This window comes from Odontesthes bonariensis, chromosome 18 (assembly GCF_027942865.1).
Source record: "Odontesthes bonariensis isolate fOdoBon6 chromosome 18, fOdoBon6.hap1, whole genome shotgun sequence".
Lineage (NCBI taxonomy): Eukaryota > Metazoa > Chordata > Actinopteri > Atheriniformes > Atherinopsidae > Odontesthes > Odontesthes bonariensis.
In genome coordinates this window covers 17,806,246-17,825,398 of record NC_134523.1, presented here as the reverse complement: position 1 = coordinate 17,825,398, position 19,153 = coordinate 17,806,246, and the positions used below count along the sequence as shown (strand labels likewise).

At 39.6% G+C, this 19,153-nt stretch overlaps 1 protein-coding gene across 2 annotated transcripts in view; it reads left to right on the top strand.

The window, feature by feature from the left end:
• Positions 1–19,153, top strand: part of osbpl10a (oxysterol binding protein-like 10a) — a 109,341-nt gene that overhangs the window by 81,739 nt on the left and 8,449 nt on the right. For both annotated transcript variants that reach the window (XM_075449519.1, XM_075449518.1), the window contains 2 exons: positions 18,341–18,490; positions 18,582–19,080. In XM_075449519.1, coding sequence (XP_075305634.1) covers positions 18,341–18,490; positions 18,582–19,080 — 649 coding nt within the window. The remainder of the gene's footprint in view (positions 1–18,340; positions 18,491–18,581; positions 19,081–19,153) is intronic.

The following is a 19,153-nucleotide window of genomic DNA, read 5'->3' as shown; positions in this document are numbered from 1 at the left end:
CCAACCGAAACAACCTGCTGAGTTGGCAGACGGCACTCGGTTCATTGCAAACGGTCTCTGGCAGCTGTTTCATAGTCCAGAATTGCGCAACACCCAAAATGCTAAGAAAGGCATTTTCAAAACATTGCTTTACAACACTTCACCATTTCAGACCTTGAAACAATAAGGCTCACAAAATTTTACAATGATGGATTACTTATCATTTCAAGGCTCTGTTTGGGGATTTTCTTGCTGAAGTGAATCGAATTAAAACCAAAGGCGGCTTGCTGATCAGAGGGGTGCCAGTAGAGGATTTTTGCCTCGCTTCTTTCCACTCTTGTGTGTGCACTCATCTGCTCTGAAAATTTACACAGAGCTGCTGTCAAATAAGTGGGTCACACAGTACAGAGGTGGGACTGAGCTGGTCCCAGGAGGGGTCCTTCTTTCTGCTGCAGAAGAAAGCTTTCTGTCTGTCTGGGACCAGTACAATTCCTTATGAAGACCTTTATAAACTGTTGCATAGATATGCCATTGTGGTTGTTATCATAGAAGTCTTGCTGCTGTTAAAAAGTAGCTGCCTTTTGATGTTTTAGCCTTGTTTCCATGGATACCTAAAAAGGATGTTTTGACCTTACATGAAAGTATTGCCTATAATAGATTCTGTTGATTTTCAGCTATTAATCCTCAGTTTTCAGTATGAGGTGCCAAGGACCCTGCAGGGCACCCATTCAAATCAGGCATTTAAAACAAGGCATTTAAAATCAATTAATAAACTTGTGTTTTCCTCTTTCTTATGATGTACTGTTGGATTCCTGAATATATGTAATTGGAGAGGTAATTATTGGACAGTGCTTTTTTTTAAATGTTCTTGTGAATTTATGTACAGTGGCATATCTGCAGCTCAATCTGCTATGGAGCACATGGACAGCTGTAGGTGCCACAGCCATTCTTATCATAGTATGTGCCTGAAGTCTGCTTGGAGGACTGTCTTTCACAGACTATGTGGGTGTTATACTGTGCACATCCACAACAGTTTGATGACTACATAAATGTCAAGCACAACCCATCAGAGAGTGTGCTCTCTACTGTGCCCACCAGAAGCTTGTAGTCGTAACATATACATGTTGGGTAGAGACTGGACTTCAGAAAAGCCCTTAGAAGACATGAAAAAATGAATGCCTTCATCATTTGTGAAAGAACGTGTTCAGTCACCCACACATAGGTCACTTGCAAGTTGTGATGGGTGGAAAATCACTGTGAATGAGACTGGACAGTAAATCATGTGAAGTATAACACCTGAAGTCCTCTTGTCAGATTTTTTCTTTTTTACCAAATAATGTCATATCCTGGGAGCAGTTCATTTTAGCATGTCAACTGCTGGATCAGCTAGAAATATCACTATTGCACAGCTGTCATCAGTAATATTTTACTTCACCGTCATTTGTGAGAGGAGAAGCTAGAGCACCATTGAATATGTTGAGGCAAACATTTACATTGCCCACTCATTTAATTGGTTTAAGCACCATGGAACGGGACAGAATTTGTATAGGGATGTTATTTAGTCCCCGTCTACAAAAAATTAACTTTTTTATCCTTAACATTTACATATGCTTTTGTTTTTTTCGTTCTTTTTTTTTTTAATAATGTGCTTATGCATTATCACCGGCCAAAGCAGCCTTCAAGGCTGTGGAAGATTTCTGCCTTGAATGTGCAGCAGTCTTAGCATCAGAAAGCTGAGGTCAGACAGCCTGAATGTTCTGCGTGGACTATTTTGAGGAACCAATCCTGACTACTTGCTGAGTGGGTCTCTTGCAAGTTATAGGCTAACACAAGCAAAGTGGTTGGGTGTGTTTTCCTCTGGTTTCTAAATTGGCAGATGTGACATGCTGTGTTTGACTGTGATTGCATGAAATCGGATGCTGTAAGCCTTTGTGTCTTATCCAAAGGTTTTTAAGAAGCAGCAGAAGTGGCTGCTGGTTCTAACTGATCGGCAGGGCGGTGTCTTCCTCTGAGAGAAACGGCTCCTGCACAGACAGTGACTCATCGCTCTCAAGCTCTCGTTTGACCCAAAAAAAAACCCCCAGCTGTGCGCCTCTAAACTTATTAAGACTGATATCCAATCCAGCTAATAACACTGCTAGTATGAAAGGGCATTTCGGTAAGTTTCTTTATTTTCTCTTTGTCCTAGTCTCATTCACAAGTCATGCTGCAGAGGAAAAAGCAACAAGCGGACCTCAAACCAGCTGTATTACCCGGCTGTGAATGTCGTTTTCTCATATAAATGCACTGTCTGTGGCACTTGGTTTAAAAAGCCTAAGGGGAAGCAAGCTTTCCCTTGGTGGTGGTTTTACACCACATCTGTCTTCTCTCATTGCTGCCTCTTGAGCGATGAGCCCGGACAGACTGTCTCTTTTCTGGGTAGATGGTTAATTTTCAGCGACACACCGGCACAACTGCGTGGGTCTTAGTGCAAGCAGTTGTTGCAGCCTATAAAGGGCCCACAATTCTGGTGGTCAGTGAGTGAAAGTTGGCAGCCCTGACCGTTATCTTATTGCCGTTTGTTCTTTAAAATGTGAGCATTGCAGCGGACCTTGTTCCAGTGAAGCACCAGCCTGGATGGGGATGGGCCAGAGTAGCCCACAGTCCAACATAATGTTTGGACCATGACCTTTACACCCCTCCCACCATCCATTCTCACAGTTCCAGTGAGGATGTGTGAAGCTCTGCAGACTATGATGCGTTCACTGTCATTACGGAACACTTAGCTTTTGCTTATTTCTGGTTTAGTGGGTCCTCTACCCAGTGGTGAAAATCAGTTGCTGCACCTGATTAAAAGCTTTGATTTTGGATAAAAAGGTCAGGGTACATTACTATAACACATCCCTAAGCTCATTAATTTGAGGTTTTTGCAAACAGGTCACATCTCATTGATCTTCAGTTCTGTCATCTTTTTTGAGTTCAAACCTTGTAGAATAATGGTATTCCTCAGAGATTAAGATTAATGGGGTGGGAGTCGGATCACTCCGTCTCACAACAGCCTCCATGTCAAAGGTGAGATTAACGTCATTAATTGTCAAAAGCTTGTTAAACGCTCATGTCAGATCTTATGAGCCGACGCTCATTTCAATTTAACCGCAACATAAATTATAGGAGGCCATAAGGGACATTTACCATCGACATGAGCAGTGAATAACCTCGGTGTCCTAATGCCACAGGAGACTATTTGTGCCCCCAGTAGTCTAATCTGTAACCACAGATCTAATCTTTCATTTTAATGTTTTTTTTCTGTTGACACATGATCATAAAATGGGTTCTACAGTGCTGCACAGTCAACCCATTCATAGCTAATTATCAAGCTGTTCAGCATCCTTCATGGTGTACAATTAAAGGCAGAGATTGAGGACTTTTCATAATGGTGTTTTGGCTCATTTAAAGAGTCCATTATGTCAGTTATCATGTAGGGGCCTCAGCCATCACTGCACTGATATTCCTATTCAGTATTTTATGCTACATACATGACTCTGAGGCACAAATGGATGATGACAAGCTACTAAAGAAATGATAAAACTCTCCATGACTTTGGGCATTTGATTCTTGTGAGGCTTCTGAGGAAGTTCTACTTTTATGTTCTCTTGCAGAATATTTTCATTCGCCTGAGAACCATTTTGCTTGTAGCCATAATACTAGGCTCCAAAATAATTACTCTGCAAAAAAAGATTAAAAAAAGGTCACATTACAGCTGCTGAGACACTGGAAAAATAATGGAAAAGAAAAAACAGTAACATGACTAAAATGCGTTAGCTTTGGATGAGATGTTGCATATTGTTGAATGAAGGATGTGTGTTGGTGTAGATTCTCGATCATCCAGGTCAGGATTGTCTTGAAGAGCTTGAATGAGGTCGAACTTCTTTTTCTTGAATCTTGAAGACATTTCACCCCTTATCTGAAAGGCCTCTTCATTTCTAAACTAGTAGGAGTCAAAGAAGCTAGCCCTGTTGAACTGGAAAATTCATCTTTGAACAGAGAAGTTGGTCTTGGATATCTTTGTCCCAGAACCTACAATATGGTTTCACAAGCATTTGCACGTTCGGATCTTAAAATGCTTGTCCAGGCAGTGATGTGACCTTAACAACCTGCTAAGTGTGAGAACAGTCTTTCCTCTACTTATGAGCTGAAACTCTCCACCTTCTTGGATGATAGGTGAATTTGCCCTTATTTTCAGGTCTTAGATTTCACTGGCTGGATGTTTACGCTTGTTATAACAATGAAATGTTGGTTATAAATAATGAGATTGAGATTTTTATTTTATTACATTAAGTTCAGTGGCTTGTTGTAACAGGACATATTAAAATAACATTGTGATATTATCTCATATTATTTCTGTCGGCTCTGCTTTCACAGGAAGTTTACAGTCAATCACACACTGCAGAGACTCTGTGATCACTTCAGTTCCAATCTTTTTCTAATGCAGTTAATCAGAACAAGCCATATGGTTGTCCACACACACACACACACACACACACACACACACACTCTCACTGAATGTGTGAATGTGATTGTTTCTCACAGAACCCTCAGTCATGTTTGCCAGTTAATAATCACATTTAACACTATTCTCAGCCATCTTTACCTTGAAAACAGAAACGAAGTTCAAACACAACTAAATTAAACCACAACTGAATTACAGATGATCAATTTGGGCTTTAACTTAACACTGTCATGAACTGACCTACAAACCACTATCTGATTAGTCACACTAAGAAGCATGAAACTCGCCTGAAAGTGACCCTATATTTTAAGAGTTTTTATGTTAAATAGAACAACTTTTACTTTACTTTTACATTAGACATGTAAATCCCCACCCATCCCAATATGCTTATAACGGAGAATCATTGGCTACTACAGAGCCTTTTAGTGTTTCGGTTAATAGTTTGAGTTATTTCAGCCTTACAGCTCTTGGCAACAAGCCACTTTGGGCCTAGAAGTTTTGATAAAATCCCTTTGTGACATCGGCTCAGTACCAAAGTAAGCCACTTGCTGATGAACAAAACTAAGCATGTTTTTAGTTCATTTATAATGCCCCTTGGAATTAAATGGGGCTTTAGATCAATTCACATTTGCTCATTGTCTGTGGAGGCTAATTGGAGGTCACACTGAAGTTGTGTGGTGACACTATAGGTCCATTACGTCTGGAAAAATTACCCCATTAATATAAATTATTCTTGTCCGTTTATTCAGCTGGAAATAAGCATGTGTAACTTTAAATGGAGTTGATGACAATATATTATTTAGAAACTTTTGTTGACAAGTGGCCAACTCTGAACTCTCCGGCTGTTTTTTACATTATGCTAATGAATTGCTGAGTTGTTGTGTCCATAACCACTCTTTTGTTGACCACTACCTGCTGACTTCCTGACGAGTCCTATGTAGAGGACTGCAGGTTTATCATTATAATCTGAGAACGCTTTCAGATGCCACTGTGGTCATCCTCTGGGTGCATTTTTTCGAGTTTCCTCAAACACACAATGCTTTGTGCTTTTTGTGTTGTCATTTCTTCTCTGTTCACATTGCATTACAGTTTGGATATTATTTACAAGCAAATCATGTAGTTTATGTCTTGTGACTAAAGTTATCAGGGAAACCAAACTGATAAATTTGTTATACTATCTAAGATACTTCTTACTGGCATAGAGTAGTGATTTTAAAAAAAAAAAAAAAAAAAAATATCTCTAAGAAACTGTAAAACAAACTTGATATTTTCGACCATCGTTTGCATTTGTATGGCAGGTTTTGGCACAGTTGCAGATTTACTTACTTTTCATGGTGCATCGCGGGATACCATAATCACAGTCAAACTTATCTAATAAAGAACCTTTTCATTGTTTGTCATTACTTGTGGACTCTGTAGTGAAATAACGGAATTGTAAAACACTAATTTCATAGTTCAGACTTTTAATACAGACTTGTTGAAGATGGATATTGTTGCACACACATCTCTGTGATGACATTGCACAGAAACCCTTCTATAGCCTACAGGGTGTATAAAGTCTGTCTGGACATTTGAACAGCTTTACAAAATGGTAAACTAACTGTATAATCCACCGTAATAGTGAGTAGAGAGTGATTCTGGACACAGCCAGAGAGTAGGCTACCTATGAGTTTTAAAGGTATTCACACAACGGAAATGACTGCAACATTTATTAGCTGCCTTCATTGTACAAAAATGGACTTTTTCACACTCCAAAGATCTATTACTACAGTCAAAAAGACAAATAATCACACTTAAACGCATATCAAGTCGGTGTCTGATTTAAAAATAAATAAATAAAAATCTGTCTGATAGCTAGCTAAACAAGTCTCTGTTAGCTACTTAGCTAACTGGTATTAGCATTGCAAACATGTTCCCTTGCTTTTCACTCTGTAGCCAAGAATGCAACGGTTAAGGGTAAAGTGAAATGTATTCCACCTTAAACATTTTGGTACTTTTCATATTAACATCCAGGTACCGCATGTAGCTGTACTTGTCAGTTTGAACACTTTATTTACTCAGACGTCAATGTTGGTATGAAGTTATGCAGTTTGAAAGATGGCTGCTGTCTCTACTTAGTTTTCAGCTTGATCTGCTACGCCCCTTTTGGTCAAAAAATCTACGACTACGAATTTAAATCCCCTCCAGATCTGCATAATTTGTACATCAAAAACACTCCTGACCTCGAGTATACTTTGATATTTGTAGTGGTGTAAAAATGCTCTCAAAAGCAGCTTATTTTCCAAAGTGACATTTTGCCACTTAAGTCCGCGGTACCTAATACTGTCACAGGAATAAATCATGTGAAAAATGTTATAACGTGCCACCCATGTGTCTGATCCTTAGCCCGTTTAATCATTCACCATTAAAAAAGAACAAGTTGGAAGTTTCATAGTTGAGTTCATATAAAAGTGCAAAACATGTATTTATACACTTAAAACATTTTACAATGCTTGTTTAACTACACTCTTTCTATTAATGGCTTTTTAACTGCTCTAACAAATAATTTACTGAACTATTCATGATTATACTTGCCATGTACACCCTTTATAAAGGTTACATTACGTGGTCCCTGATATTTTTGTGGGATGTAATTCAATTTTACTTCAAGTAAAGTGTTCGAGCTCAAAGATTACTAAAAATTAACTTTCCAAAATTTGTCCTCAAACTAGTAAATAACTGCATTAACAATATCAAATGGCACCACATCATGTGATTTCATTATCATGCCACTTTTTCAATGTGTAGCAGGGAACTCTTTTTTTCGACCCTTTTTAAATTGAGACTTTCACCTCCCAACACCATTGCTCTGTAATGATTGTGCTATTCTTGCACTTGTTACTTGGTGCTGCCTTGCAGCTTGAACCAGATTTCATTAGAGCCTTAGAATATACTCGGGCTGCCATTATACGAATTAGGGTGGGCAGACGGAGATGCAGTGCAGACTGTCCAGGCACATTAGTCCAGCTTGACACTGATGTTTATTAATCTTTGACAGAAGATCTTGAAGAAAAAACAAAAACATCATCCATCGTGAACATCCCGTCCAGTGTGAGTGATGATTGGAAGTTTCTTCTGGTCTGAAGGAGACAAAAAGGTTGCTTGAGTTGATTACATTGAAGCCTTTTTCATCAAGATGATGTTTAGATAATGAAGAGCAGAGACTGGAAGTTGCTAGAATGATTTATCTGAGGTGTACAGCATAGCACATGGTAAAGGTGGATTTGGAGAGATGGGGAGTTTGCCATCTTGTGGTAGTGAGACACAATGCAGATGTAATCAGGTTTATGAATGTTGAGTTTTACATACTCTTAGTTTGCACTCAACAATGGAACCTGTAATTATGAACTGTTTTGATGTCATTTTCTTGGATAATTCTGTGTTCTGTGGGTCAGATGGAAAGCAGTTGAGGCCAGTTCTTGATACTCTGGGTTGTTTCCCAGTTAAGCATTATGCCTGTAATCTTATGTATAGGCTTTACAGCAAGCAAGACAGCACATTACCCCAGAATAATAAAGGTTTCCTGTTTGAATTATGTAGCAGTCCTGTGGCATTTGATATTCAGTGTTAGTATGCAGCCAACAGGAGGGAGCTCGGGGCCAGTGCGTGACAGTGGGAAAACGGAAAGGAAATTGCTGGTGCTTGCAGAAATCTGGTAGCTTCATGCATTTGCAGCAGCTCCAGTGCACTCACTTAACACATATTGGGCCTGCTACTGTATTAGTACCGCTGTGAGCTGGTGCTGTACAGTCGAGTGTTAGACCTTCTGTCACGCATTATTGTTACAAGGATGAGAGAGTTCCTTTTCCTAAAAGCACCAAATCGGTCCTGGATCAAAGATCTTTCCCTCTTTCAATGAGACTGGATTTGACTCACAATTAGTGTCGTAATATTGTTTTGTCTTAGGAAAATGTTCATCTTCTAGTACAGCTTTTTGACAAACAGACAAGCAGTGACATTTGTATTGTGTAGATGGATATGACAAATTGTTAGCTGGATATTTAACTACATCCTCTTCCCATCTTTGTAATGCTGAGTCTTTATTTTATTTTTTACTCCAGCAGAGGGCAACAAAGCTCTCCTGTGTGTCCCTTCTTTCTACATCAGGTGAATCATCAAACTACCACCAGATCTAAATGATGTGCATTTGTATTCTTACTGGTACACTTATGGGATTTCTCTGATTTTTAAATGTTCCCTCGACTGTAGTCGAGTGTAAACACTGCTCATCATAAACTTTTCCTGAATATGAAGAGACGAAAGGTCGTGGCAGTCCCCGCTTCAGAGAAATGAATAATGAGCAGTGTGTTCTCGGCTCAAATTCAGTCTGTTCAGCAGGGAATACATGAAGCCATGAGTCATTCTGCTCTGTGATCCATTCTTTATTGAACCTCCAGCTTTAGCTTGGGAGATTAGATACGACACCTTCCTGTTTGAAACTTGTCTCTCATGGCAGAGTCCTAATATAGACGGGGACAACCGTCACTTTTTAAATTATTTAAGCACTGCCATGAAACTCTGGAAATGTATTCATTATATATTACACAGATAAAGGGCTTACAAAGAATATAAGGCATTGGGACTCATTCTGTTAAATGTAGTTTACAAAAAATGTGGCAAGCTGTATAAAATGTAAAGGAAAGCAATGATTTTCTAACATTTATGCAAGTCCTAATGTAATTGACAGTATTACAAAGGCGGCATATCAGACGTTTTAAACTGAGGGATATTAATTGGTTTTTCAAAAATCTGCTATTTGTCATCAGACATCAATAAAAAACTAGATTCTGTGGTGGAACTCACAACATCGGCTCAAAATGGTGTCTGAAAATTGTCAGTAGTGTTTCGTTAGTTGGTTTCTGAAGCCAAAACGGTTTGTAAATGATTTCATTCTACAAGGTTCTGGAGCAACATAAGCTGCCATGCAGAAAAAGGTGTTTCTCAAATTCGAGGAGGACCCCCTAATAGCTGTATTTCTAGGATTTCACGTCATAAAATCTCACCAGAGGACTGTTACAATGTTGGGTATCCAGGAGTTTGGTGCAATTTCAAGGATGCTTCCTTGGTGTCCTCAAAGCACCCAGAATGCTTTGCACACTTCAAAGATGGTGCAGATGGATAATGGACCAAGGCAATTGGGGCAATTTGTATTTTTAATGTGTTTGTTTTCACCATATTTATTGCTACTGTAAATGTGTTGGCATCACATTATGTTCCATCAAAGGCCAGAGAAGTGTAAGTTGCTAATATAAATGCCTGTTAGGTAACCAGCTTAACAGTTACAGGCTATTTAATTTAATTCAATTCAGTTTTATTTATGCAGCGCCACATCACAGAAAATGTCATCTGAAGGCACTTCAAAGATACAGTCCAATTAAAGCCAATTAGAATACAATTCACTGTAATACAGTCATAATCAAATTAATCAGATTCCAAATTGGTCCATTTCATACCGAGCCAATTTATTTATTTTTTTTAAAGTTGCCTTTTCTCTTCGATCCAATTCCCTATCTGGAGCGTGCAAGAGGCGATTTAACGGAAGTGTGAGCTGGAATCAAATGTTTGCTGTGACCTATTCACTCTTGTTAGGACTGGTTCATTGTTAGGTTTTTGAATACAAAGGACTCTGTCTTAGCCTAAGAATGATGCAACTTAGAAGCACCCATCCTACCAAGGAAACAACCTTGACTTTAAGAAGCATTTGGTGTTTTTTTTGGGAGTTTTTTTCCCAGGGAAGGACTTCCTTTTTTCAGCAACATGATGGCAAACCACATTGTACGTAACAGAAGCAGTGATATTGTTGCTGCAGGCTTTTTGAGGGCTGTTCCCCAATTGATCCACAGAATTACTATCAACAGAATATTATTGGCTGAAATTGGATCAGAGTGAAATTAATGGAGAGATCTGGTGCCTACTTTGCAACAAAAAACACAACATCCTCTGTGTGTGCATGAGTGAGTGCTTAACCACCGTGTCTGCACCGGCTGCATTTCACATGCTCTCATTAGATGCTGCACTGATGAATATGCGTGGCTTAATTTACACACGAAGGGCTAAAACTCAGCATCTCTTTTCCCTTAGATTTAAAAAAAAAAAAAAAAAAAAAAAAGAGGAAGGCCAGATTTCTTCTTCTTGTCAGTATGCTAGTTTCATTCATAACTGCTAAAGTAATGCTTTTCAGAGCTTGTGAATTATTTGTTTCAGTACTGATGTTGCATCTGGGTCAACTCCCACCTCTTTTTTTTTTTTTCCCCCACCTCCATTTTTCTCAGCTTGTGTAACTGGGTGTGATTCTTTTTGCTGAAGCTAGACAGAAAACCCTGGGCTCATCTAATTCTATGGAGCTGTTAGAATCTTCCTGAGAGTTTCCAAGGGCCCTAAAAAGAAGCTTATTAATCCACAGCTATGCAATATAATACAATATGCCTCATTAGTAAAAAATATAAACATTCATAATTTAAAGCACTATTAACTCCTTGATACTTCAGTTACTTGGTGCTTTTGGATAAATGCCAAAAATTGGCAGTGGCGTGGGAGCCTGTAACCTCTGAAACTCGAAAGCTTTTCACTTTCCAAACTTGGCTGACATTTAACAGAGAAAGTGATACCCAAGTGAGTAGATCTGTCAGTGTATTCTGATATCTTGCTCTTACAGGTAGTTATTCTTGCTTAGTGGGAATCCCACAGGAGGGAAGTTCACTGATTGTGTGACTAAATGTCAAACAATTAGGCATGTGGTTTAGCTGGAGTGTTTTTTTTTTTCCTTTTTACATGGCTGCTCACCTGCAGCATTGGCTTTAAAAAACAAGAAACAGCTTGCATAAGAGAATTTAGAGGCTAACAAGTTGAACACAAATACTGCGGAACATAACTAAACTTCTGTGATTAAAGAGGGGAAACACTTATATAACCAGCTCAGCTGCACTTATCAGAGCAACTTTTCACCTCTTAACTCTGCGTTGTGTAGAAAGCGATGGGTGGTCGGCTTTTCTTTTCATGCCACGGTTCATTATTTGAATGAGATCACAACATGTTTTACATTTTATTTACGTTGGTTCTTGAATGGTGCCGCACTCGTGGCAGCCTGCTACAGTAGCTCTGTATATATTTTATCTCACTTCGCGTCTTGTTTTGTATTTGGATGCAGCTGGAAAGATGTTTGTTGGTAACTCTGGCTTTTCTCTTGAATCTGTTATGATGCATAACCATGGCAACGGCAAAATTTATTTGCACTTTGGAGCGGCTGGATGTAGAAGAGATGTTATGGGTGCAGAGAGGTACAGAAAGGGAGGAGAAAGGAGGGCATTTAAACCATTTCTTCCCTTAATCTTCATGGGAAGTGTGAGCTCACTGGTGGAAAAAATGGATGAGCTTCGGCTGTTGACAAGGATGCAGCGGGAAAATCAGGAGGGCAATATTTGTTTCACCAAGATATCGCTGCAGGAACATCTCTCATCAGCTCTCTACTCGGCTTTAAGGCCCAACAAAGACAACACAGAGAGATTTCCATGTTGTCTGCTGAGAAACGTTACCTGCAGATGCTCTGACATCATCAGCTAAGTTGTTGCCAAGCTACAAAAACAACAGCCCAACCCATTCATGGTGATCTCCAAAGATTTCTACCAAACATCTATCTGCTACTAGCCTAGAAATCTAGACGCCCCTAGCAGCCACAAAATGAATTTGTTCCGGGGCTAACGTCTAGATAAAAGTTTGTGCTAACTTGTTTAGTCGTGGGCTACAACAGAAATTCTTATTTGGGTCACAGCATTATGTGTTACTCTGGAAATGTATTCACACAGTAGCAACAAACTTTGAATACAAGTTTTGTGGATGTGATATGAGTGGAGATTCAACTACTATAGGGTTTATTTCTTACCTTAAACGTGTCCATTAACAGATGTGTAGCTAAGGCAAAATAAGTTATGGATGACAAAGTTTTCTCTTACACCAGCAGAGATCAGCAACAGCTTGATGAAAAAGCAAAGACTATCTGAAAATAATGCAATGAAAAATGCTTCTTATTGCTTCTTTTTTCCTTTTTTTTTTGTGGACCGTTCCCAGAGTAGTAGAGATGAGCTGCAATAACATGCATGGAAATCCACAAAGAAGACAGAACTGAGGAAGGTTTTGAGGCCAAGTCTCTCATACACGTACAATTATCTCACATGACGGTGCGAAAGCAGAAGAGGAATGAATCAAAAAGAAGACTGGCGACGGTTAAAAGGAAGGCAGACCAGAAGGTATGTAGAAAGAGGAGGATGGCTACTTGAGAGAAAGACCTTGAGCACAAAGAGAGAAAGAATGCAGCAGAAGAGGTAAAAAGACTTGTTCTTGCCAGGCGAATGGTCTAAACATGCAGATGCCCACACCCTCACCCAGATATAAAAAGGTGTCCAGAAGAAGGCGAGGGAGCCATGTAAGAGGAGGACGGGAGGGAGGAGTGCAGAGGAACAAGTGACGAGGATGGTGTGGAAATGGGAAAAAAAGAAAGGAAGGGAAACACAGCAGATGGATGATGGGAGGGCATAAAGGGAAACGTCACTGGGACTTTCCCTCGGCTTCCTCTTCACTCCTCCCTGGTTTTCAGAGAGGGTGGTGAGGAAGAGGAGCGAGGTAGTCACGCACAGCAGCTCACCACCTTCACTCTGAGCGTCTCTCTAAAAAGATCCAAGACTCCTTTTAGGATTCAGAAGAGGAGTTTTTTTTTTCTCTGTTGTGTCCATCAGCTTTTAAACTCTTCAAAAGACCCAGATTTAGACAGGTTTTCAACCTTTTTAATGGGATTTTACGCCAGCTGAAGCCTCACAAAGCAGCTGCCCTGTTTGAGGAACCCTTCCCTCCTTTTTTCCTGGATTTCACAGTTTGAAGTGTTCGACTGAGGTCACGATACTACTTTCTCCCTTTTTGGAGATGAGATCCAGTTTCATGCAGGTCAAGCCTGTAGATCCACAGCAGAGCAGTGTGAGTGTCAAGTACCTGATGTTTGTTTGAGTGCATGCATCCTTGCTGTGGTGTATTTGTCTTTGCATCTATTTTAGATGGGGTGTGAGCAGTGTGAATGCAGCCTAAGGGGTTACCAAGCGTGCACAGAGTTCATTTAGCAGCAAACATTACTGATCTGAAAAGGGAAATGTTTTTGTCCAACACGGAGCGCCGATGTTGACTTCATAAATTATGGAACAAACTAGCCAGCGGGGCTCGTTGTAGCGGTAAAAACTTTGAACATATGTGAAAAAAAAAAAAAAAAAAAAAAATTTTTCTTTTGAAATAAGGAAAAAGATGGAAAACCAGCCCTCTTCTCACAGTCAATAATACAACATCTAAAAATCTATTCTTTTGTTTGGTAATTCTGCATTTATAAATAAAGTGCTATACCTGACTGATATTAGTAGGTGCTTTTAGACTCTTTATTTATTCAGCAGTTTTAGCTAGTAGTTAGTTTTATTTTGTTTTATGTTCATATCCAAAATAATAATCTAAGCTACTGCTACTCTGAAATTAAAGAGGACCTATTTTGCTCATCTCCAACTGTGTGTTATATTATTGTTTCCTGTGATTCCTCTCAAATGGTGTTACATTATTAACTAAGTCCTTTCTTTATTTAGTCTGGGCCTTGATGCAGCCCCTCGGTTCATCTCCTGTCAGAAGAAACATTTTAGCTCCTGTCTCTTTAAGGCCACACCTCTCTCAAAAGCCAATATGGCCTCTGATTGGCCACCTTCTGGAAGCCTGCTTAGGGACAGCACCCAGTGTTTGCTAGCTGCACTGCACTGCACAGGTTTTAAGGCATTCTGCAGTTGTATCCTGTCAACATAAAAACAAATGGGTGGTAAACTGATGTCTGTTTGCTGTGAAATGAGTGTTTTTTTTTTTTTTTTTTTTTTTTAGAAATATGCTTTCCTTATTATTTGAAACTTTGGGCAATTTTGAGATGAGCATGTAGTGTTGTATTTATAGTTGAAAGAAAAGCACAATGGGTCCTATTTAGGCAAACAGGTAGTATGTGCCAGGATCCAGAGCTTCAGAAACAGAGGGTCACAAAGGAACTAACAATCGGCTTATCAACGCTGTACATCAACACTTTGTTTAGTATTCCCGTCACAGCAGCATACATAAGTTACGACGTGTATATATATATATATATATAGTGGAGATACTGTGGATAAAGTTTGGATCATCCAGCTGCATGGCTACTTAACAACATGGAGAAAGGTGTTGGTTCCTTTGCTGAAACGCCTGTTAAATGGATCTCTTGACATGGCTGCACATCTGTGTCTGCTTGAAATGATAAATACAGATGCAGGTCAATTATCTGGTGATTGGTTGGAGGAAAAAAGCACGTGGAGATGGTGTCAAAGTGAAGCTGAACACCTGTTACCAGCTGATTAATAATTCTGTCTGATAGCAGGTAAAATATCAGGTGTTAGTTGGGTGAAATAATCTTGAACTTTAGTGAGATGTCACTAATCTGAAAATTGTAGGCACTTTTTTGCATTTATTTATCTTGTGTGCATTCCTTCATCACAGAGCTCTGTAACATGCAGTTTTCTCCCTCGTGGGATAATAAAGGTTCTTCTTTGTTCTATTCATTGTGGTACTTTTTGAAGCTGATGCATAAAGTCGCACTTTAAATGAAAGACGTATAATTGTGAAAAACACTTCTACTGAAGTTAATTGTCCAAATTCTTCCTGCATCAAGTTGCAGTTAATACATAAATTTAGTTTATAAATGGATTGATTTAAATCAGATGTTTCTATTTTCCTTTTACGTGGGAGCACTGAAAGTTGTTTTTAATGGTTTATAATCTAATTTAAATGTATCACAATTTATAGGTAATTTCTCAAATATTCATACAGTATATAACTGATGAGAATTTACTTATAAAGAAGTGCTAGAACATTTAGATATTAGCTTCCCTTTTACATAAGTACATAGTGCTTCTATAAAAGATTGTCTTTAGAAATTCCCACAATTACCCCCCCAAAAATCTCAAGTTTTGTCTATCCAAACACGTTTATATTGATGCAACTTTAGCCATCTCTAATAATCATAATTCATGCTGTTATTTTGCGGGTAGAATGATTAAAAGTCCTAAAATATGATACCTGAATACCTTGAATTATGTTCTTTAAGCATCAATTATGCTGGAACTTTTTAGATTCATCCAAATTGTAAGTCTTACATCACTTAAGTTACGCCTTGGTCGGTGCCAACTGATAAGCCCAACATCATATCCAGTCAAGGGTTTCCCGCAGAGATGCCCTGATGTCTTCAGCAGTAATTTCCTGTTCCTGTCAGGAGCCTCTTTAATTAGTTAGAGCCACTGAAGTCATAACATACCTCCCCCACCTCACTCTTTTTTTTTTTTTCCCCCTCTTACACTTCTATATATATATCACTCTGCTCCAGCTCCAGGGACTCCTGTACATGTGTGTGTTCGAGCATGCTCCGTCCCATGTGTGCCTGTGTCTTTGGTACGTAATGTTTTGCTGCAGAGCGGGCTCTGTGTGTGCAGGTGTGTGTGGGTATCTGGAGCTGCTAGCATGCATGCGTGGAATGAAATATTCAGGTGACAGGCAGACAATCTTTTTCTTCTGTTTCTGTCTGTACATGCAGTTATGTTGTCGGGAGTTTCACGTCAGATCCTCCTCGGTATTCCTGCTTGTTTTGCTAAAATGAAACTGTGTACATGTTGTTCATGGGACATATATTCATCTTAAATTGTCATTGCATAGCAGCAGAGGATGAAAGGCAGAGTTGTTGCCCACCGACTCGAGAGCACTTTGTGCATTATACATCAACCTCCTCATCCCCCCCTCTTCCTTTCTGCCCTGAGTTGCAGCAATAGATATCAAAAGCATCAGCTCTTCTTTAACCTCGACTGGATCCATTTCCAGTGGAATGATGGAGCATAAATAAAGGACGCTACTTCTTGTGAAGGTCGACGCTTAAGACTTTCAGAAGCAAACAAAAGCACTCGCGACGTCCTTCTGGAAAGATGTTGCAGTAATCGTTAAAAAAACACAAGGCTTTACAGCATTCACATCCTTATGCACATGCAGCCATTTAAAATGGCCAGCTGCTGCATGCATGGGCCATCCCAGGTGGTTTCCTGCAAAGTCTGTGGCTGAAATTGGCTAGAAACTGGTTGGCGTGCGACAGGGAGAGGCTGCATTTGTATCATGGACACATCCCAGACGGCTCAGTACAGATGTGTCCAGATCTGTACAAGAACAGATGATATTAATTTTCTTTCAGATCATACCAGCAAGCAAAACGGCTGTTTTAAGAATTTTTAAAAAAAAATTTTTAAAATGGCAAACTAATGTATGTCCAATAGGACTTTATCTGGAGTTACTGACCTCATGGTCCAAATGTTTTTGAATGCCTTGTCGTTCTTTGTTTGTGTTCTTTGAGCATAAAAACAAAGAACGGGAGGGCTCAAATTAAAGTTTCCAAATTAAAAGTCGGGTTGACATGGCTGAGCAGATGAAAAAAGGCTGCTGTTAAAAGGAACTAAATAACTGTCAGTAACTGATACTTAGTCTTCTTCTTTATATAGGTATTTATACATTGTGTCTGTGCTTACCTTTGAATGAGCTGTGTAACCTTTTTATTATTGACAGTTGAATGGCAGTGAAAGAAAATGGTTAAATTGTGTTCATGGCCTTTTGAAGGTGAAGGTGTCAGTGGGCTGCATTGTGTCTGAGGAAGCGGTGCACAAAGGGCCAAATATAATGGATGATCTTTAGCAGTTTCTTTTTACTGGGGACCTTCTCACTTCTTAGTTTTATTTGGATCTTTTTTAAGAAACCTGGAAAATATTCAGCATCTCAGAACAAACTGGAATCAGTTGATTTAGTATTCCTCTACCAGTTCTGCCTCTTCAGCTTAAATCCTCATCCTGCTCTGTTCCTGAGATGTGATGTTGAATAAAGGTCAGAAATAAATGTTATAACTCAGTGAAGCTGACTTTGATGTAAAATTTCATCACGGACCATAATTGTTTCCAAAGACATATGTGCAAAGTTGTCATGAATAATGTATGGACTCATGAGTCATAGTCAAAAACAAGTTTTGTGAGGTCACAGTGAACATTTGTGCCAGATGTGATGAAATTCCCTCCAGGTGCTGCCTGAAAGTAGGACGCCTCCAGCTACAGTTCAACGTGATTCATTTGGAATATTAAAAATAAATATATATATATATATATATATATATATATATATATATATATATATATATTTCCTTTGTTTAAAGATAAGACTGTGAATTTGTCGGCTAATTCCATTAAAAGTAGCAAACCCAACAAGGAGTTAATCTTCCTATAATCAGGGCTGACATATGGAGGCGTTCTGCACCATTGAACTCAGCACTACACTTTAATATTTCTATGGCATCTTATGACAAAGTCTTAAGACAAGCGTGAGGTACATTTTTAATTCAAACGTTGCATAGAACTTTGTTTTTCATGGATTTAAGTTAAGAAACTCCACTTTGCTACATGTAGCCACTGTTTTTGTCTCGTCTCTTCATAAAGAAAAAAGAAGAGATTCCATTTCCTGTTTTTGGAGGAATAATTTTATAATAAAAAAATAAGCTGATGGTATTTCCAATTAAATGGGGGTTCACCACACAATTAGTTTTTTTTTTTTTTGGACGTCTTTAGACCTTTAATCTACCTTGCAGATCTGCTCTGAAAGCTTCCCATAGCTGAACAAACTACTTTATCACATCAGAGTAAAAGAACAACAGAAGGTATTGTGTGGCTGGAGTTCAGAAGTCATCCTTTAACTTATTTATTTCTTAAATCGCTTCTTGATTTGTAGCACCAAACAGGGCTGGAAGACATCAGCCCCACTGAGGAGGTGACGGATACGGAGGACAATGAGGAGGAGGACCTGGGCGTCCTGGACGACCAGCGGAGCATCATTCTCCACCTGCTCTCCCAGCTCAAACTGGGCATGGACCTCACACGGGTAACGCACTGACATGCTGACCATCTACATTACAGGAGAGGTGCAGGGTGTGTGAGGAGTTGTTGTTTTTTCTTTTTTTCTCCCCCCTCAGGTGGTGTTGCCCACATTCATTTTGGAAAAGCGATCACTGCTAGAGATGTACGCCAACTTCATGGCTCACCCCGACATGTTCCTTTCAATCACAAATGGCGTCACAGCTGAGGACCGAATAGTCCGCTTCGTGGAGTATTACCTGACCGCCTTCCACGAAGGGCGGAAAGGAGCTGTGGCTAAGAAGCCCTACAACCCCGTGCTGGGGGAGACCTTCCACTGTTCCTGGGAAGTGCCTCGGGACAAAGTCAAACCTTTGGTCAGATCGAACCAGGGCCCTGCTCGGGAGCCAGGCAGGGGCCCCAACAACACGCAGCAGGGCGAGGATTCACCAGGAGGCTGCTACAGAGTCCGCTTTGTTGCCGAGCAGGTGTCCCATCATCCACCTGTGTCGGGTTTTTACTGCGAGTGTCGAGAGAGGAGGATGTGTGTCAACGCCCATGTGTGGACCAAAAGCAAGTTCATGGGCATGTCTATCGGAGTATCCATGGTGGGAGAGGGTGAGTCTTTCCGCAGGGAAACCTGGAAGAAACTGAGAAGTTGTAGTTCAGAATGCATTTTTATTATAACTAA